At 50.0% G+C, this 13,777-nt stretch overlaps 1 protein-coding gene across 1 annotated transcript in view; it reads left to right on the top strand.

The window, feature by feature from the left end:
- The window catches only part of LOXL2 (lysyl oxidase like 2), a 41,087-nt gene extending 27,840 nt beyond the window's left edge, over positions 1-13,247 (top strand). The window contains exons 6-13 of the mRNA XM_009984603.2: positions 2,505-2,656; positions 3,914-4,081; positions 7,066-7,231; positions 7,705-7,948; positions 10,012-10,127; positions 10,652-10,788; positions 11,460-11,571; positions 13,113-13,247. Coding sequence (XP_009982905.2) covers positions 2,505-2,656; positions 3,914-4,081; positions 7,066-7,231; positions 7,705-7,948; positions 10,012-10,127; positions 10,652-10,788; positions 11,460-11,571; positions 13,113-13,192 — 1,175 coding nt within the window. The 3' untranslated portion in view covers positions 13,193-13,247. The remainder of the gene's footprint in view (positions 1-2,504; positions 2,657-3,913; positions 4,082-7,065; positions 7,232-7,704; positions 7,949-10,011; positions 10,128-10,651; positions 10,789-11,459; positions 11,572-13,112) is intronic.
- The last annotated feature ends 530 nt before the right edge of the window (positions 13,248-13,777 follow it).

The following is a 13,777-nucleotide window of genomic DNA, read 5'->3' as shown; positions in this document are numbered from 1 at the left end:
GGCTACGTCTCGGTGCCGGGGACAGCAGCGCTGACTGCCTCTGCTCATCGTAAAAGAATTTCCCCAAGAAGAACAAACATGCCAGGGTTACGTGGACCAGGAGGACCATGGTCCTGCCCTCTTGCTTTGTCATGTCATTGGTATGACTTCGTGGGGCTATTTCAGTGGAGAACATCAGGCTGGATCCATCCTGCATTCTTGGTGCGTCACCCTCCGGTTCTGGTCAGCATCAAGGCATTCCTCCCCCTCGAGCTGTTCAGCGGCTTGCGAAACGACTAATTCAGTGTCGCTGTTTCCAGATATAGACCACAAACAGGATTTTAATGGGAGAGAAGCAAAAAAAAAATAAGCTGGACACCCATTCCCCAGTGGCCTCAGCCCAGAAATCTGCTCCCACATGGCACAGACCTGGGTGATGGGTGGATGCTGACATGCGAAGGTGCAAGAGGTGGCCAAAGCCAAGTGAATTCTGTGGATGCGATGGAACCCAACACGTTTCTATCTCTGCCTTTGTTGTTCTTGGGGCTGTTGTCAGAAGACAGCTCCAGGGTACGTCCTGACTCATTCCACCACACAATTGTGGAAATATGCTAGAAAGCTTTTTTTTTTTCCTTTTTCCTGTTTTCCCTGTGCCTCAGCAGAAGTCTGAGGAGAGGCGAGAGGTTCAGCAGACAGGTCATTAAACTGTCCCCCATGGTTGGGTCTCTGAGCCACAGATATGCAGGCTGCCACGTGGAATTAGAAAGACTCTGGATGACAGTAGGAAGAGGCTTTTAAGCAAAAAGATCCCACTTACTGTTAATAAACCAATTACATTTTCCTGCCTTCCAGAGTCAGCTCTTTTCTTTGAACTAAAAGGAGCAGACTTGATGTTGGGTCAAAGTTTTCCTGTCCGGAGATGTGAGCAAAAGAGAGTTCGTGGTGAGACAGCACGTGCCCGGGATGCTGCTGGTTGGAGCACACTCAGCGGTTCTGCCACTGTCTAATTTTGGGAAATTCGTGTCATCTCTGGGTGCAGATGAAGAAACAGAGCCAGGTCGTTGTTTCCATGGTCTGTTCTCTGCTGATTTGAATGCTTCGAGACAGGTACAGCTCTGGCTCTGCGGGGCCCTCGTCGCTGTGCTACGATGGCAAAAGTGTTGCAGGAATGAAGAATCACCAGTTGCTGTCAGAAATGGGAAGAAAACAGTTGCTTTCCTACCCCTGTTACCCAGATGGGTCAGCCCGGACTCCAGCAGCCTCCTGCCATGCATCCTGACAAGGGGAACTCCAAACCAAACCCCAACTCCTACACCTGGTGTTGGTCAACCTCTTCCAGCTGGTGGAAAGAGCTGGTGAAAGGCTACCGATGGGTGGATGCTGCTTCCTTGGAAACTTCTTCTGTGGCTTTCGCCTTTCATCGCCACCGTCGTGAGTGCTGCTCCTGGATGCTCACCAGAAATGGCCGGCTTGGAGGAGAGTGCCTAGCCAACAGCTGCAGGGAAGCACGTCATCAGTGGGGCAGAGCGCAGCGTCTGCTGGCGTTTCAGCTACGCCGGGGCCGGAGAGAGCACGTTGATAGCAAAGTTCAGGAGCGTTTTTATTCTCAGCCCTTCTCTCTCTGAAAGCTCCCCAGAAACAGCTGGAGACCAGAGGTTCTACATCTGCTACTGGTAAGGATCTCCTGTCAAAACTATCCCGTGTGTTTCCATCAGCAATTGCTCATGGGCTCCAAGAAAGACTCTGGTTGTTCTTCTGTGATGAAGGTCATCGACTGGAACTGATTCATATCCCTCAAAACTTCTTTCTCACCAGCTCGGGGCTCAGTTTGGAAACAGGACCCAAGAGCTTTGCAGGCAGGACTATTCCCTTCTCATGTGTGTCTCTCTCCTCTTGCCATATCTCTTTGGTAGAAATGACTATTTTCTGCTGCTACTTGTCCAGGGAGGAACCAAATTATTCCATTTGGCTCCCAACACTTTGAGGCCATTCTCTGCATCATGGAACGACATCCGCTCTCTTGTTTCCATCCCTGGTGTTGGAGTTTGTAACAGGCACCTACCCCAGAGTCGACCACTGACTTCTCACGCATCCCTGCGGTGTTACGTGGTGCTGTCCAAGCCAACGAGTGGGTGTCCCATTTAGATGTCAGGACTCAACTGGGAGCAGATGCCAGTGTACAGACCCGGCCAAAAGGTCATAATTTGCTCCAAATTCCTCCAGCTGAAGTTTGTAAATTATGTAACAATGGAAACTTGGCTTTTTTTGCTCTTCTTGTGTGCTTGAGTCCCAGAAACTACTGGAAAGAATTTAACGGTAAAATTATTAATACTGATCTTGCAGCTTTTTGTTTTATTTTTACAAGAAATCACTGGAATTTTTTCAGGATTAGCATGTTTTGAATGCTAGGGGCCAGTATGATGTCTGCCATGTGTTAATAAACTGTTATTGGATATTTCTTCACCGCACAGTAGCGTGGGCAAAGGTAAGAACTCTCTTCTCTTTTTCTTCTTTTCCTCCCCAAGGCATGGGTCCGATTCATCTGAACGAAATTGACTGTACGGGCTTTGAAAAGTCGGTCACGGACTGCAAGTTCAACATGGAGTCGCAGGGCTGTAACCATGAAGAAGACGCTGCTGTGAGATGCAACGTTCCAGCGATGGGCTTCCAGAATCAGGTGAGAAGCCAAGTGAGATCCGGGTGCGAGCGAGCATGGTGAGGTGTGTTCATCCTGGAGCAACGTCTGCCCTCCCTTGCTGTGCTGGGTAGGAATCGCCTCACCTAAACCATGCCTACTTCATTTGCATTTTAACATCTGCATTGTATTAGTCAGGAGGGCAAATAAGGACGATTCTCCCTTTCTGTACTGAGTTTTGAGCTCCTTTCGGTATAACGAGGCTTATAAATGAGGGAAGTGCCACTTCAGCTGCAACTTCTGCAGCCCAGTGGCCCCGTAAACCTGGTGCGCATCACTGTTTTGATGGGATCGTGGTTGGGTCTTATGATAGTGGTACCTGGGTTATTGCTGGTTGTCATAGAATGAATCATAGAATGGTTTGGATTGGAAGGGACCTTCAAGATCACCCAGTTCCAACCCCCCTGCCATGGGCAGGGACACCCTCCACTACACCAGGTTGCTCAAAGCCTCATCCAACCTGGCCTTGAACACTTCCAGGGATGGGGCAGTCACAACTCCTCCGGGCAACCTGTTCCAGTGCCTCACCACCCTCATGGTGAGGAATTTCTTCCTTAAATCCAATCGAAATCTCCCCTCTTTCAGTTTAAAGCCATCGCCCCTTGTCCTGTCACTACACGCCCTTGTCCAAAGCCCCTCTCCAACTTTCCTGTAGCCCCTTTAGGTACTGGAAAGCTGCTGGAAGGTCTCTCTGGAGCCTTCTCTTCTCTAGGCTGAACAGCCCCAACTCTCTCAGCCTGTCTCCATAGCAGAGGTGCTCCAGCCCTTGCATCATCTCTATGGCCTTCTCCAACAGCTCCGTGTCCTTCTGATGTTGGAGACCCTAGAGCTGAACGCAACACTGCAGGAGGGGTCTTAGGAGAACAGAGTAGAGGGGCAGAATCCCAGGACCTGTTTTTTTTTAAGCCACGTAGGGCTTAAAAAAATAACTGTATGCAGCAGACGTAGGTTCCTCTGAATAAATGCTTCTGCCCGAGGTCCAAAGGGAGAGGTGGTGAGAAGCTTCCTTAGGGAGCGTGTTACTCTCTTGCAGCAGATACAGGCCACTTTCAGATGCTGGGTTTGGCTGAGGAGATGAACCAAACTCCATCAACTGGTCTGCCAGCAGCTGGACTTGAGGTTCCTGGGCTTCAAACACAAGCCTTGAGAAGACCCTGAGTGTTGCTTGTCCAACTGTTGCGTCTTCCCTCTAAAGTTTGCTACATCACTTACTGACAGACGGGTTTTTATGCCCTGCAGCTGCGTCTGAGCGGCGGCCGCAACCCTTACGAGGGCCGGGTGGAGGTCCTGGCCGAACGCAACGGCACTCTGAAGTGGGGAACCGTCTGCAGCGAGAACTGGAGCACCGTGGAGGCCATGGTGGTGTGTCGGCAGCTGGGGCTGGGCTTTGCCAGCCATGCCTTCCAGGTGAGCCCCCACGCCCTCCCGTGCGCGCGTTCCGGATGCGGGGGGTGTGTGGTTGGGTAGGGGCTGCTGGAGGAGGAGGAAGGCTTATTATTGTATATTGTATTTATTATGAATGTTGCATGTTCATGCTATTCATAATAATGAATATAATTATGAATATATAATTAATGTATTCGTAATTATGAATTATATATTCAACCGTATCTTGGGCTGTGTCAAAAGCAGAGTGGCCAGCGGGTCAAGGGAGGGGATTCTGCCCCTCTAGATTAGATCTAAAGAAGAAATTTTTCACTCAGAGGGTGGTGAGGCACTGGCACAGGTTGCCCAGAGAAGCTGTGGCTGCCCCGTCCCTGGAAGTGTTCCAGGCCAGGTTGGATGAGGCTTTGAGCAACCTGGTGTAGTGGAAGGTGTCCCTGCCCATGGCAGGGGGGTTGGAACTGGGTGATCTTGAAGGTCCCTTCCAACCCAAACCGTTCCATGAGTCTATGATTAAAACAAAAGCAAACCACAGCGTTCAACTTCCAAGCATTAGCCGGAGAGACCCTGAGGATTAACCCTCATTGCGCAACAGCCGTTGGGGGAAATTCAGAGCAGAAGGAGCTGTTGGAGCTCTGGGCAAAGCTGCTATTTCGATGCTGCCGAGGTTTCCTGGGAAGCCTGATGCCCTTAGCCCCACTCGGGCTGGTGGGTACGTGCAGTTCCGTGTCCCTCCTGGAGTCTGCATGGAGCTGAACTGCTCTGGCTGACCGAAGTGCAGGAGCAAGTTTAACCTGGTGTCAAATCACTTGAAAACGATTTGATTTTGCTCCTGCGGTCACTTCCCCTCCCTCCTCCAATGACAAATGCCCTAAACCCTCCCTGCTCGCACGCCGCTGAGAACGGCACTGAATAAAGGGATAAAAGCTCCCAACTAACCAGCTTGGGATAACCACGATGGAATGAAGTGCTCTTTCCCACCGAGGCTCTTTGGCCAAGCAAGCAGCAGCCCGCTGTGCCGGCTGGAGGAGGGCGAGCAGCCACCGTAAGAGCTGCAAGGAGAAGGGCAGCAGCTTCCCACCCGTCTTCCCGATGGATATATGGCACCGGGTGCCGTTGGCGTTGGCCAACAACTCTGGTGCAAGACACTCTTCTGCACTGATGCATCCCTCAAGGATCACGAGGTGGAAGAGGGGCAGGCAGACCTAGGTGTAATGGTAGATTATTTTTTATTTTTGAAAGGAAATACACAACCTCTGGGCCTTTATTGCAGTTCCCATAAAAAATTGGGGATTTGGGGTGCTGAAAATAAACTGGCTTCTCCCCAGGACAGATCCCCTGGCAGAGCTCGTTGGAAACGCAGCCCCTTTGGGGTGTTTCAACCGAGAATCGACGATCGCCAGCAGCTTTGGGGAAACTTGGGCTCAGATGGCCACGGAATAAATAAACTTCATGTGTGTTTATATAGATGGAAACCGAAAACAGCCTTAGATCAGGTCTGGATTTTCCCAACAAAATTTCCAGAAATCACAAACTGCAGAGATAAACCTGGGGAGAGCGATGGTCTCTGCCAGCTGGTTTTGTGCAGGGAGGAACAAGATGGGTCCAGAATGACTTGTGGCCACAGCATCCTCAGGGATGGATCCTGCGGAGAAGGCAGGAGGGACTGTTGGTTTGAACTCCTGTCTGGAGAGCACAGTCCTGCCATGAGCTTGTCTTCAAGGAGCGACCACGCTGGGATCCAGGAGGACACGCCGGGCTCGTTGGCAGGCAGATTCCAACCGATTTAGGGGATCTGCCGGTCCCTGCCGGGGGTTCGCTGGGGTTGGATGTGTTGCAGGTAGAAGGTTGGAGTTGCCTGTGCTGCTGTAGGAGCAATTCCCTCGTGCAGGCAGGTTCCTCCAGCTGATTTACCTGTGGAGCTGAGGATGACCACGTCCCTTTCCAGCAGCCCAGCTCTGTTGACACAGCCCTGCCAGGCCAGCGAGAAACAAGACATTTTTTTCCTTTAGCTGAGACTGCTGGAATTTCGAGCAGAAAAGGCCCTTATCCGTACCCCGGCTGCGGCAGCCGCGCGAGCATAAAGCTACAGTGTGCAGAACAGGGCAGCTCTGTGCGTGTGTGGGGTTGCTAACAGGGTTAACAAACAGCCCGCTGCAATGGGACCAGTGCTACAGACGGGTTTTCTTTTCCTGGAAACATGCTCCTGGTTTTGACGCTAACAGATCTGGTTATTTTAATTTTTTTTTCCTCCTTTCTTCCCTCCCCTTCTCCCAGGCTTTGCAGCGGCAGCTTCGTCAGGGTTTAGCGCGCTTAGTTTTGTGAGTGGTGGTGCACTGTGAGTTAATTTTCTGCTGTTCCCACGAGTTTTCGTAAGACTGGGTGATGAGGATGAGTAGCGAGGAGGGTTTGAACGTCTGTGAATCCCCCCTCAGAGCCAAGAGATGCAGACCCCATTAGTCCAGGTAGTCCTCAAATCCTTCTTCCCACCGGCGTTTCCAGCGTGGCTGTTAATTCTGCCTCCCCTCCTTGTGCACGTGGGCACCCAGCATTACTTGTGGCCCTCTCAAGTGCACAGATGTCACAAGACAGATGTGGCTTAATTGCCGGGCATCTCTCCCAAAGGCACAGCCTAAATGACTTTAAACAGCTGGAGGGATGAATTCATCAGCTGGGGTGGAAAAGTGAGTTTTACACCTGGATTAAAAACAAGCAGAGATTTAAACCAGCTCAGAAACAAGGAGAGAGACTTGCTTAACACTGGTCAGATGTTGAGGGCAGGGAACATGGTCAACCTGGGGTTTAAGCCCAGTCCCAGCTTCTGCTTAAACAGACTTGGGCTCGTTCCCGGAGTTACTCTGCTCCAGGATCCTTTGGCAACATCTTGTCTCCTTGATAGCTCTTGCATTGATCTTCCCTGAAGAGGGAATGGAAGTTGGATGGGGTGGATGTTCCTCCAGCAGTCCTCTAAACACTGACAAGTGTGTGAAATGCCTTTTTCTGCCCAGGAAACCTGGTACTGGCACGGAGACGTCAGCGCTGACAGCGTGGTCATGAGCGGTGTCAAGTGCTCGGGGACGGAGATGTCCCTGGCCCACTGTCGTCACGACGGAGCCGATGTCTCCTGTCCCAGAGGAGGTGGTCGGTTTGGTGCCGGTGTGTCCTGCTCAGAGAGTGAGTAACTCGGGTTTTGTTTTATTTTGGCACAAGTGTTTGCCCTGAGATATGCAGAAGGGGGTGGCCCGTGCTGTGCCTTGGGTCTGGCAAAACAGCAGCAAATTGCTGCTGATGGGGCTGAGAAACACGGCGCGAGGAAGGGGCTGGCCTCCATCTCTGGCAGACACTTGAGGGTTTTTAGTAGCCCATCAGTTAATTTCAAATTAAACTGAAAGAGGGTAGATTTAGATTGGATACAAGGAAGAAATTTTTTACACTGAGGGTGGTGAGGCACTGGAACAGGTTGCCCAGAGAAGCTGTGGCTGCCCCATCCCTGGCAGTGTTCAAGGCCAGGTTGGATGAGGCTTTGAGCAACCTGGTGTGGTGGAAGGTGTCCCTGCCCATGGCAGGGGGGTTGGAACTGGATGATCTTTGAGGTCCCTTCCAACCCAAACCATCCTGTGATTCTTTGAAATCTTCCTGCTCACCAGCTGCCCCTGACCTGGTGCTCAACGCTGAGCTGGTGGAGCAGACAGCCTACCTGGAGGACCGACCCATGTTCATGCTGCAGTGCGCGCTGGAGGAGAACTGCTTGGCCAGCTCGGCCGTCAACACCTCCATCACCTCCGGCTACCGGCGCCTGCTGCGCTTCTCCTCCCAGATCCATAACAACGGGCAGTCCGACTTCCGCCCCAAGAACGGCCGCCACGCCTGGGTCTGGCACGACTGCCACCGGTGAGTGCCACCCAGGTGGTTTCACGTGGTCGGTGCCTCCTGCCACCCCTTTCCGCTGCCCGCGGGGGGACGGTTTTGCTCCGGGAGCACAGGGCTGGAATGCCGGAGCCGCGGCTGCGGAGCTGCGCCATGTGTTAGGGCAGCTGGGATGCTCTGACGGCAGGAAAACCAGCTAATTAAGGTGGAAATTATAGTTAAGAACTGGTATGCAAACAAGACAGGCATTGGGAGAGATGTATATGTAGGGGCAGTATATACATGGCAGTATGTGTATGTACAGAGGGAAGTGGGTGCCTAGGTACCCAGAAAGATGCTGCCATCCCAGCTGCTTCCCTTGTCTGGGAAAGGACTGGTGGACACGTTGTAATTCGGCATTTTTAAGATGCATCTCGGCTCCACTTCAGCTGTGTGCAGCTGGGAGATGGTTTTGTGCTTATTTTTGACGAACAGTAAATTCACCCCTATAAACGCATCGTTTTTCAGGGGGAAGCTGAGAGTTTCAGCCAAAGTAAACCAAGGGGAGGAAATGGAGCTGGAAGCCAGCTGGCCAGAGGCTCGGCTCCTGAGTGATGGCTTGTTAGAGGGTTGATTTTTCTCTAATTTGGGGTAAAAGGGAGCAAATTACCTGCTCACCTCCCTGCCGCTCTTGTAAGACTTTGTGAAAACGTGGAGGGAGGAAATTCTCAAATCAGAGTCGTTTTTAGCGAGGTGAGATGCGGCGGCGCTGCTGATCCGGAGCTGCGGACGGGTCGGAGCTACAAACCTCAGCAGCAAAGAATCGAAGGTAAATAGGGAATTGTTTAGGGAAGGAGGAAACCCGGAGCAGCGCAGTGTGAGTATCCACCTTCCTGGCCCCGTGAGGAAGGGGCTGGGGGACATGTGGGTACCACGAGGCTTTGGGCATGTCGTGGGCTGGGGACAAAGGAGAGGCTGTGCCAGGGAGGTGAGGCTGGAATGGATGGGGAAAGGGGCCGAGAGCCATCCGGGTGCTTTAAACTGGGTTCTGTTTATAGGGAGGAGGATGAACTCAATTCCTCTTCAATCTTTCCAGTCTGCAAACACCAGCATGTAAACACCTCTCTGAGTGATTCAGACATATTTCAGAAACTGAGTCAGACTTGAGAACCTCAGGCTTTGATCAGAGGCAGCCGAATCAGCCCCAGAGCCAAAGCTCGGCCGCTGCAGAATGCCACCTCTTTCCCAGTGGCCTCGCTCCATCACTGGGAGCTCCTGTTTAGTTGGCTTTTGATGTGGAACTAGAGCAAAAAGGAGAAAGGCCTGTAGCAGGGAGTGAAAAGGGATTAACTTCAGGCAGGTGGCAATTTTTTATTTTTATTTTTAGTTAGGGGAAAGGCAGGAGGAGGGAAGAAGAAACTCACTCTCTAGAGGAAAAAGTTCCTCCCCTTCCCTCCTTGCTCCTCCTTTATCTGCAAATACGTGTGCAGAGCAGTACTGCAGTAACGGGGTTTGGAAGTTTTTAAGCCATAATTATTTTTGCAGCTGGAAAGGAGAGGATTTCTGCCTTTTTTATTTTTATTTTTTTTTTAGACTCCTGAGCAATGGCTTTTGAATCAGGGCTGGTCCGTGCAGTTGCCTCGCTCAGCGCCGAGCGGGTGCTGCCTGGTTCCCCATTCTCCTAACGGCTCCTGTGCCCAGCAGTGCTGGAGCATTCCCAATAGCCCAGTGCAGCCCCAGTTGACATGAACACTTCCCTGTTTAAAAAACCAGCTTCTCTTGGCGCTCGCTCTGCTCGGATCTAAACAACGCGACAGATCTGTTCAGATCTGAGCGGAGCGAGCACCAAGAGAAGCTGGTTCCATCTGTTGTGTGGTTTTCTGCCAATAAATTCAGATTCTGCTGCTTAAAAATAAATAAAAATAGCCAGCTTGCTGGTCTGGGTACATCCACCTCTGTTCACAGCTTGTTGTTAGGGAGCAGGTGAAATATTTCTTGTTCTGGTAAATGATAAGGCCACTAGAAATGATGACCTGGCTGATGATGACTTTGATTGATTTTTATTTATTTTTTTTCTCCCCTCCCTTGCTGTTATAAAACCTACAAAGGCACTACCACAGCATGGAGGTCTTCACCCACTATGACCTGCTGAACCTCAACGGAACCAAGGTGGCTGAAGGACACAAAGCCAGCTTCTGTCTGGAAGACACCGAGTGCGAAGCAGGTACGTTTGCTTTGTGCCGGGGATTTATTGCTGGCCCTGGGCAAGTGACTGGCTTCAAAGATGCTGTCAAAGCCCCGAGCAGGGCTAGAACGTGGCCAGACAGGAGCCAGAAGCCAGTCCTGGGGTTATGTATGTACAGAGTGGTCTCTGTGGGTATAAGAGGATCCCTGAAGGTCCCATATACTGAGGTTTTCAGACCTCAGCTCCCTCCATCCTTACTCTGAGCTGCTCCAAAAACCTAAGTGTGTATTTTCTGGTTCCAAAACTTGTCCCTGGGTGATGATGAATGGAAGGTTGCCCTCTCATGCAGTTAAGCAGCACGTGTGTTTCAATACAAGACGTTGAGCAAGCCACTGTTGTTGTAAATCTCATCCAAAATACCGTGCCTGTCGCGACATCCCTTATCGCTGTCTATGGGAGCGGGAGAACAACTTGCCCTTCCTTGGACGTGCCCGAGGGTGGGAAATACCCAGCCTGACCTGCTGTGAATCCAACACTTCGTGCCTTTAACTCTTCCCATGTAGATGTGCAGAAGCAGTACGAATGTGCCAATTTTGGTGAGCAAGGAATCACGGTGGGATGCTGGGACGTGTACCGTCACGACATCGACTGCCAGTGGATCGATATTACTGACGTCCCACCAGGCGATTACCTCTTCCAGGTATGGGAGAAAAAGGGGGTCTGAGGCACTGCCACTGCCTTCATCCCATCCGTTAGGGATGTCGAGAACGGAACTAATTAGTATTCATACATCTCCTGCAGTACTATACAATTCTGATTACAAAGAGGTTATATTCCCAGGATTCCTAAAAGAGAAAGAATTGCCTAACAGGACAACAAAGTGTTACCAGATCACATACTTCCCCAAGTGAAAAATCAGCTTTTGAGCTGTTTGTAAGCAACGCTCACTTCGCTCGGGATCAAATAGTGCCATTCCCGCAGTGTTTGCAGGAGTCAAGACTCTGCCTACAGTCTGTTTTGTGCAAGTGGGTGGAGGTGGGGGGGAATTCTTGGGTTCTGAAAACAGCCACTTCAACTGGAAAGGAGAGAGGGGAAGGGGAATTATTTTTGTCAGTGCTGCTCTTGTGTGAAATGTAAAGAAGGTGTTTGAGGGTGTATCTTGGTGTATGGGGGAAGGCGGGATCTTGATCTGGCTTTAATCAAGCAGTTTCTGGCTCCTTGCAAAATGAGTTAAGTTTTTTCTGTTTGTTTAAAAAAAAAAAAGTATTATGGTGTAATGAAAAAGCTGATTCTATCTCAATCTGACTACTAAGTGCTGCCTCCAGTCCACCTTTCACTAACTTTATGCTGCGTTTCTCCATCACTCCCCAGGTCGTCATCAACCCAAACTATGAAGTCGCTGAATCCGATTACTCAAATAACGTGATGAAATGCAGGAGCCGGTACGACGGGCAGCGCATCTGGATGTACAACTGCCACATAGGTAGGAGTGACTTCTGCAGGGGAAACTGGAGCGGCTGTCGTGCCTGGGTCAGGCTGCATCGCTGGCTCTTCGCTAGGAATAATTCTCTGTGCTTCCACTGCAACGTGCTTACGTGCTGTTTAGCACTTTGTACGTGCCTGGAAGGATGAGACACTGAGCCCAAACTGTGCTGGTGCTGTTTGCTGTAGGCTCTTCAAAGGCAGACACCACCGTGTCGCTGCTACAGGTTGCAAAGTGTACTCAGTGCACAATGCTGGTAGAACAGCTCTGTGTGCAAGAGCCGAAAGAAATCCCTCAGGCTCGGTAGAACGGGGGTACCAGATGTTCCAGCTGTAGCTCTCCTACAAAGAAATGAGTGTTTCTCCCTCCCGAGACTGTCAGACCTAAGGAAAGCTCTTGTGCAACCTGAGAACTTGTTCAGAGTGCCTGAGCAGGTCCAGGCAACCAGCAACACCTCCTACCCAGGCTCGAATTATTACCAGCCTGGGACTGACCTCTTCAGACCCCAGAGCTTCTCTTTGCTGGAAAAGCAAACAAGAGCAGTGATGTGTGAACAGAGCAGTGAGAAGAGCCCTCTGCTCTGGCCAGAAATGAAAACACTCTGCTGTCCCTTGAATGTGAGAGAAAACCATGTGTTTTCTTGAATACATGTGAATTTTTATAATTTGGATTCTTTTTTTTTTTTTTGGTCTTGGAAATATCAAAGCCAAGCTACTTTTAAATTTGCATTAACAGTCAATTGTCAAGACCATTTTAAAATGGAATTAAGTTGGGGGCTTTTTAAGATAAACTGGTTTCAACACAGAAACTAAATTAACAGCAACTGCCGGCCAACCTCCAACTAACACCGGTGACAAAGACAATTTCCAGAGCTGGCTGAAGTTCTCCAAGGAGTGTTTTTCCTGAAAAAATTCCATGTAACCTACTGATTTTTCTCATTAATTTGTTGGGTTTTTTTTTAAGAAAATACTTGTCTTGTGTCACGCTTCAGATTGCGACCTAGTTCAGAAAAGCCAAATCCACTTCATTTGGGTGAACAGGCACTTCAGTGTTGGATGGGCTCTCCAGCTGAGCTTGAAAATATTTCTATTTAAAAATGAAGTGTATTTAGCTTTTGTTGTCTCTCAGCTAGCAAAAAGTAAGGGTGTGGTCCTATTTAAGAAGAGTAAACAGAACCCACCTACCATCAGCCTCGAGGAGGAGACCATTTCACAGGTCCTGCTAGTCATCACCTAATTTATTTTTTTTAAGCAACAAAGGTTGGCAGTGAAATTGAGGGTGGTTTGTAGTCTAGCCTGCCAAATACATAAAAGACCAGATCCAGTACTCCTAGGGGCCTCTTGGCTGTTCCAGTTATGGTAAGATGTAATTAATGCTTAAATTAATTAGCCCAGGAAAACCTTTGCTCTTCTCGTGCTCGCTGTGAAAACGAAGGGCTCAAAGCATCTTTTGCAGAGCACGCAAAAAGCCCCTGTGTTCTCTGCCTTTTGTGTTACCAGCTGCCTCCTGCTCAACCCTGTGCTCTTTCCGTGAATTCCCAGGTGGCTCCTTCAGCGAGGAAACGGAGCAGAAGTTCGATCACTTCAGTGGACTCACAAATAACAAGGTGGCCACCCGATAGAGCGCCAGCGCCTCCCACCCCACTATTTAAAGAAGCGAGGTCTCCTGCTTCCGTGATTTCCCTAACCACTGCACACACACAAAAAAAAAAAGAGAATCAAGCAAACAATCAAACTCTAAATTAGCAAGGTAAATTATTTTCTAGAGATGCCTTCCTTCCCAGTTTAGGTGTTCAGACCACCACGTGTGCCTTTTGTAACTCCAGTCCCTGCTGCCGAGGTAGTTAGGAGCAGGCTTTTCAACTCTACTTGGCTCCCTAGCCTCACCATTCCAACCTTCTCCACTCTGCAGCACCATCTTTATTCACAGATGTAGGTCCAGGCTGCAGCAAGCACAATTTTCCCTTGGTGTGGCTACCAACAACCTTACAACATGCCTTCACCATTCACTTTCTTCACGGCAATAGCCTTGGTATCTTTGAGCTCTTTGACTCAAGCTTGAACGCACCGTTGGCGCAAACGCCTCCGTTCATGACTGCTTCTCAAACACAGCTAATCCTCAGCACTGCCATGTCATTACTCCATTTCAGCAAAGAAATACAGGAAAGAGGAAAAAAAAAAAAATTGGAGCAGCTTTTTCTGAGCAG

The sequence above is a fragment of the Tauraco erythrolophus genome, chromosome 29 (genome assembly GCF_009769465.1).
Source record: "Tauraco erythrolophus isolate bTauEry1 chromosome 29, bTauEry1.pri, whole genome shotgun sequence".
Lineage (NCBI taxonomy): Eukaryota > Metazoa > Chordata > Aves > Musophagiformes > Musophagidae > Tauraco > Tauraco erythrolophus.
The sequence above is the reverse complement of the archived record's forward strand: the minus strand, read 5'-3'. Positions and strand labels throughout refer to the sequence as shown.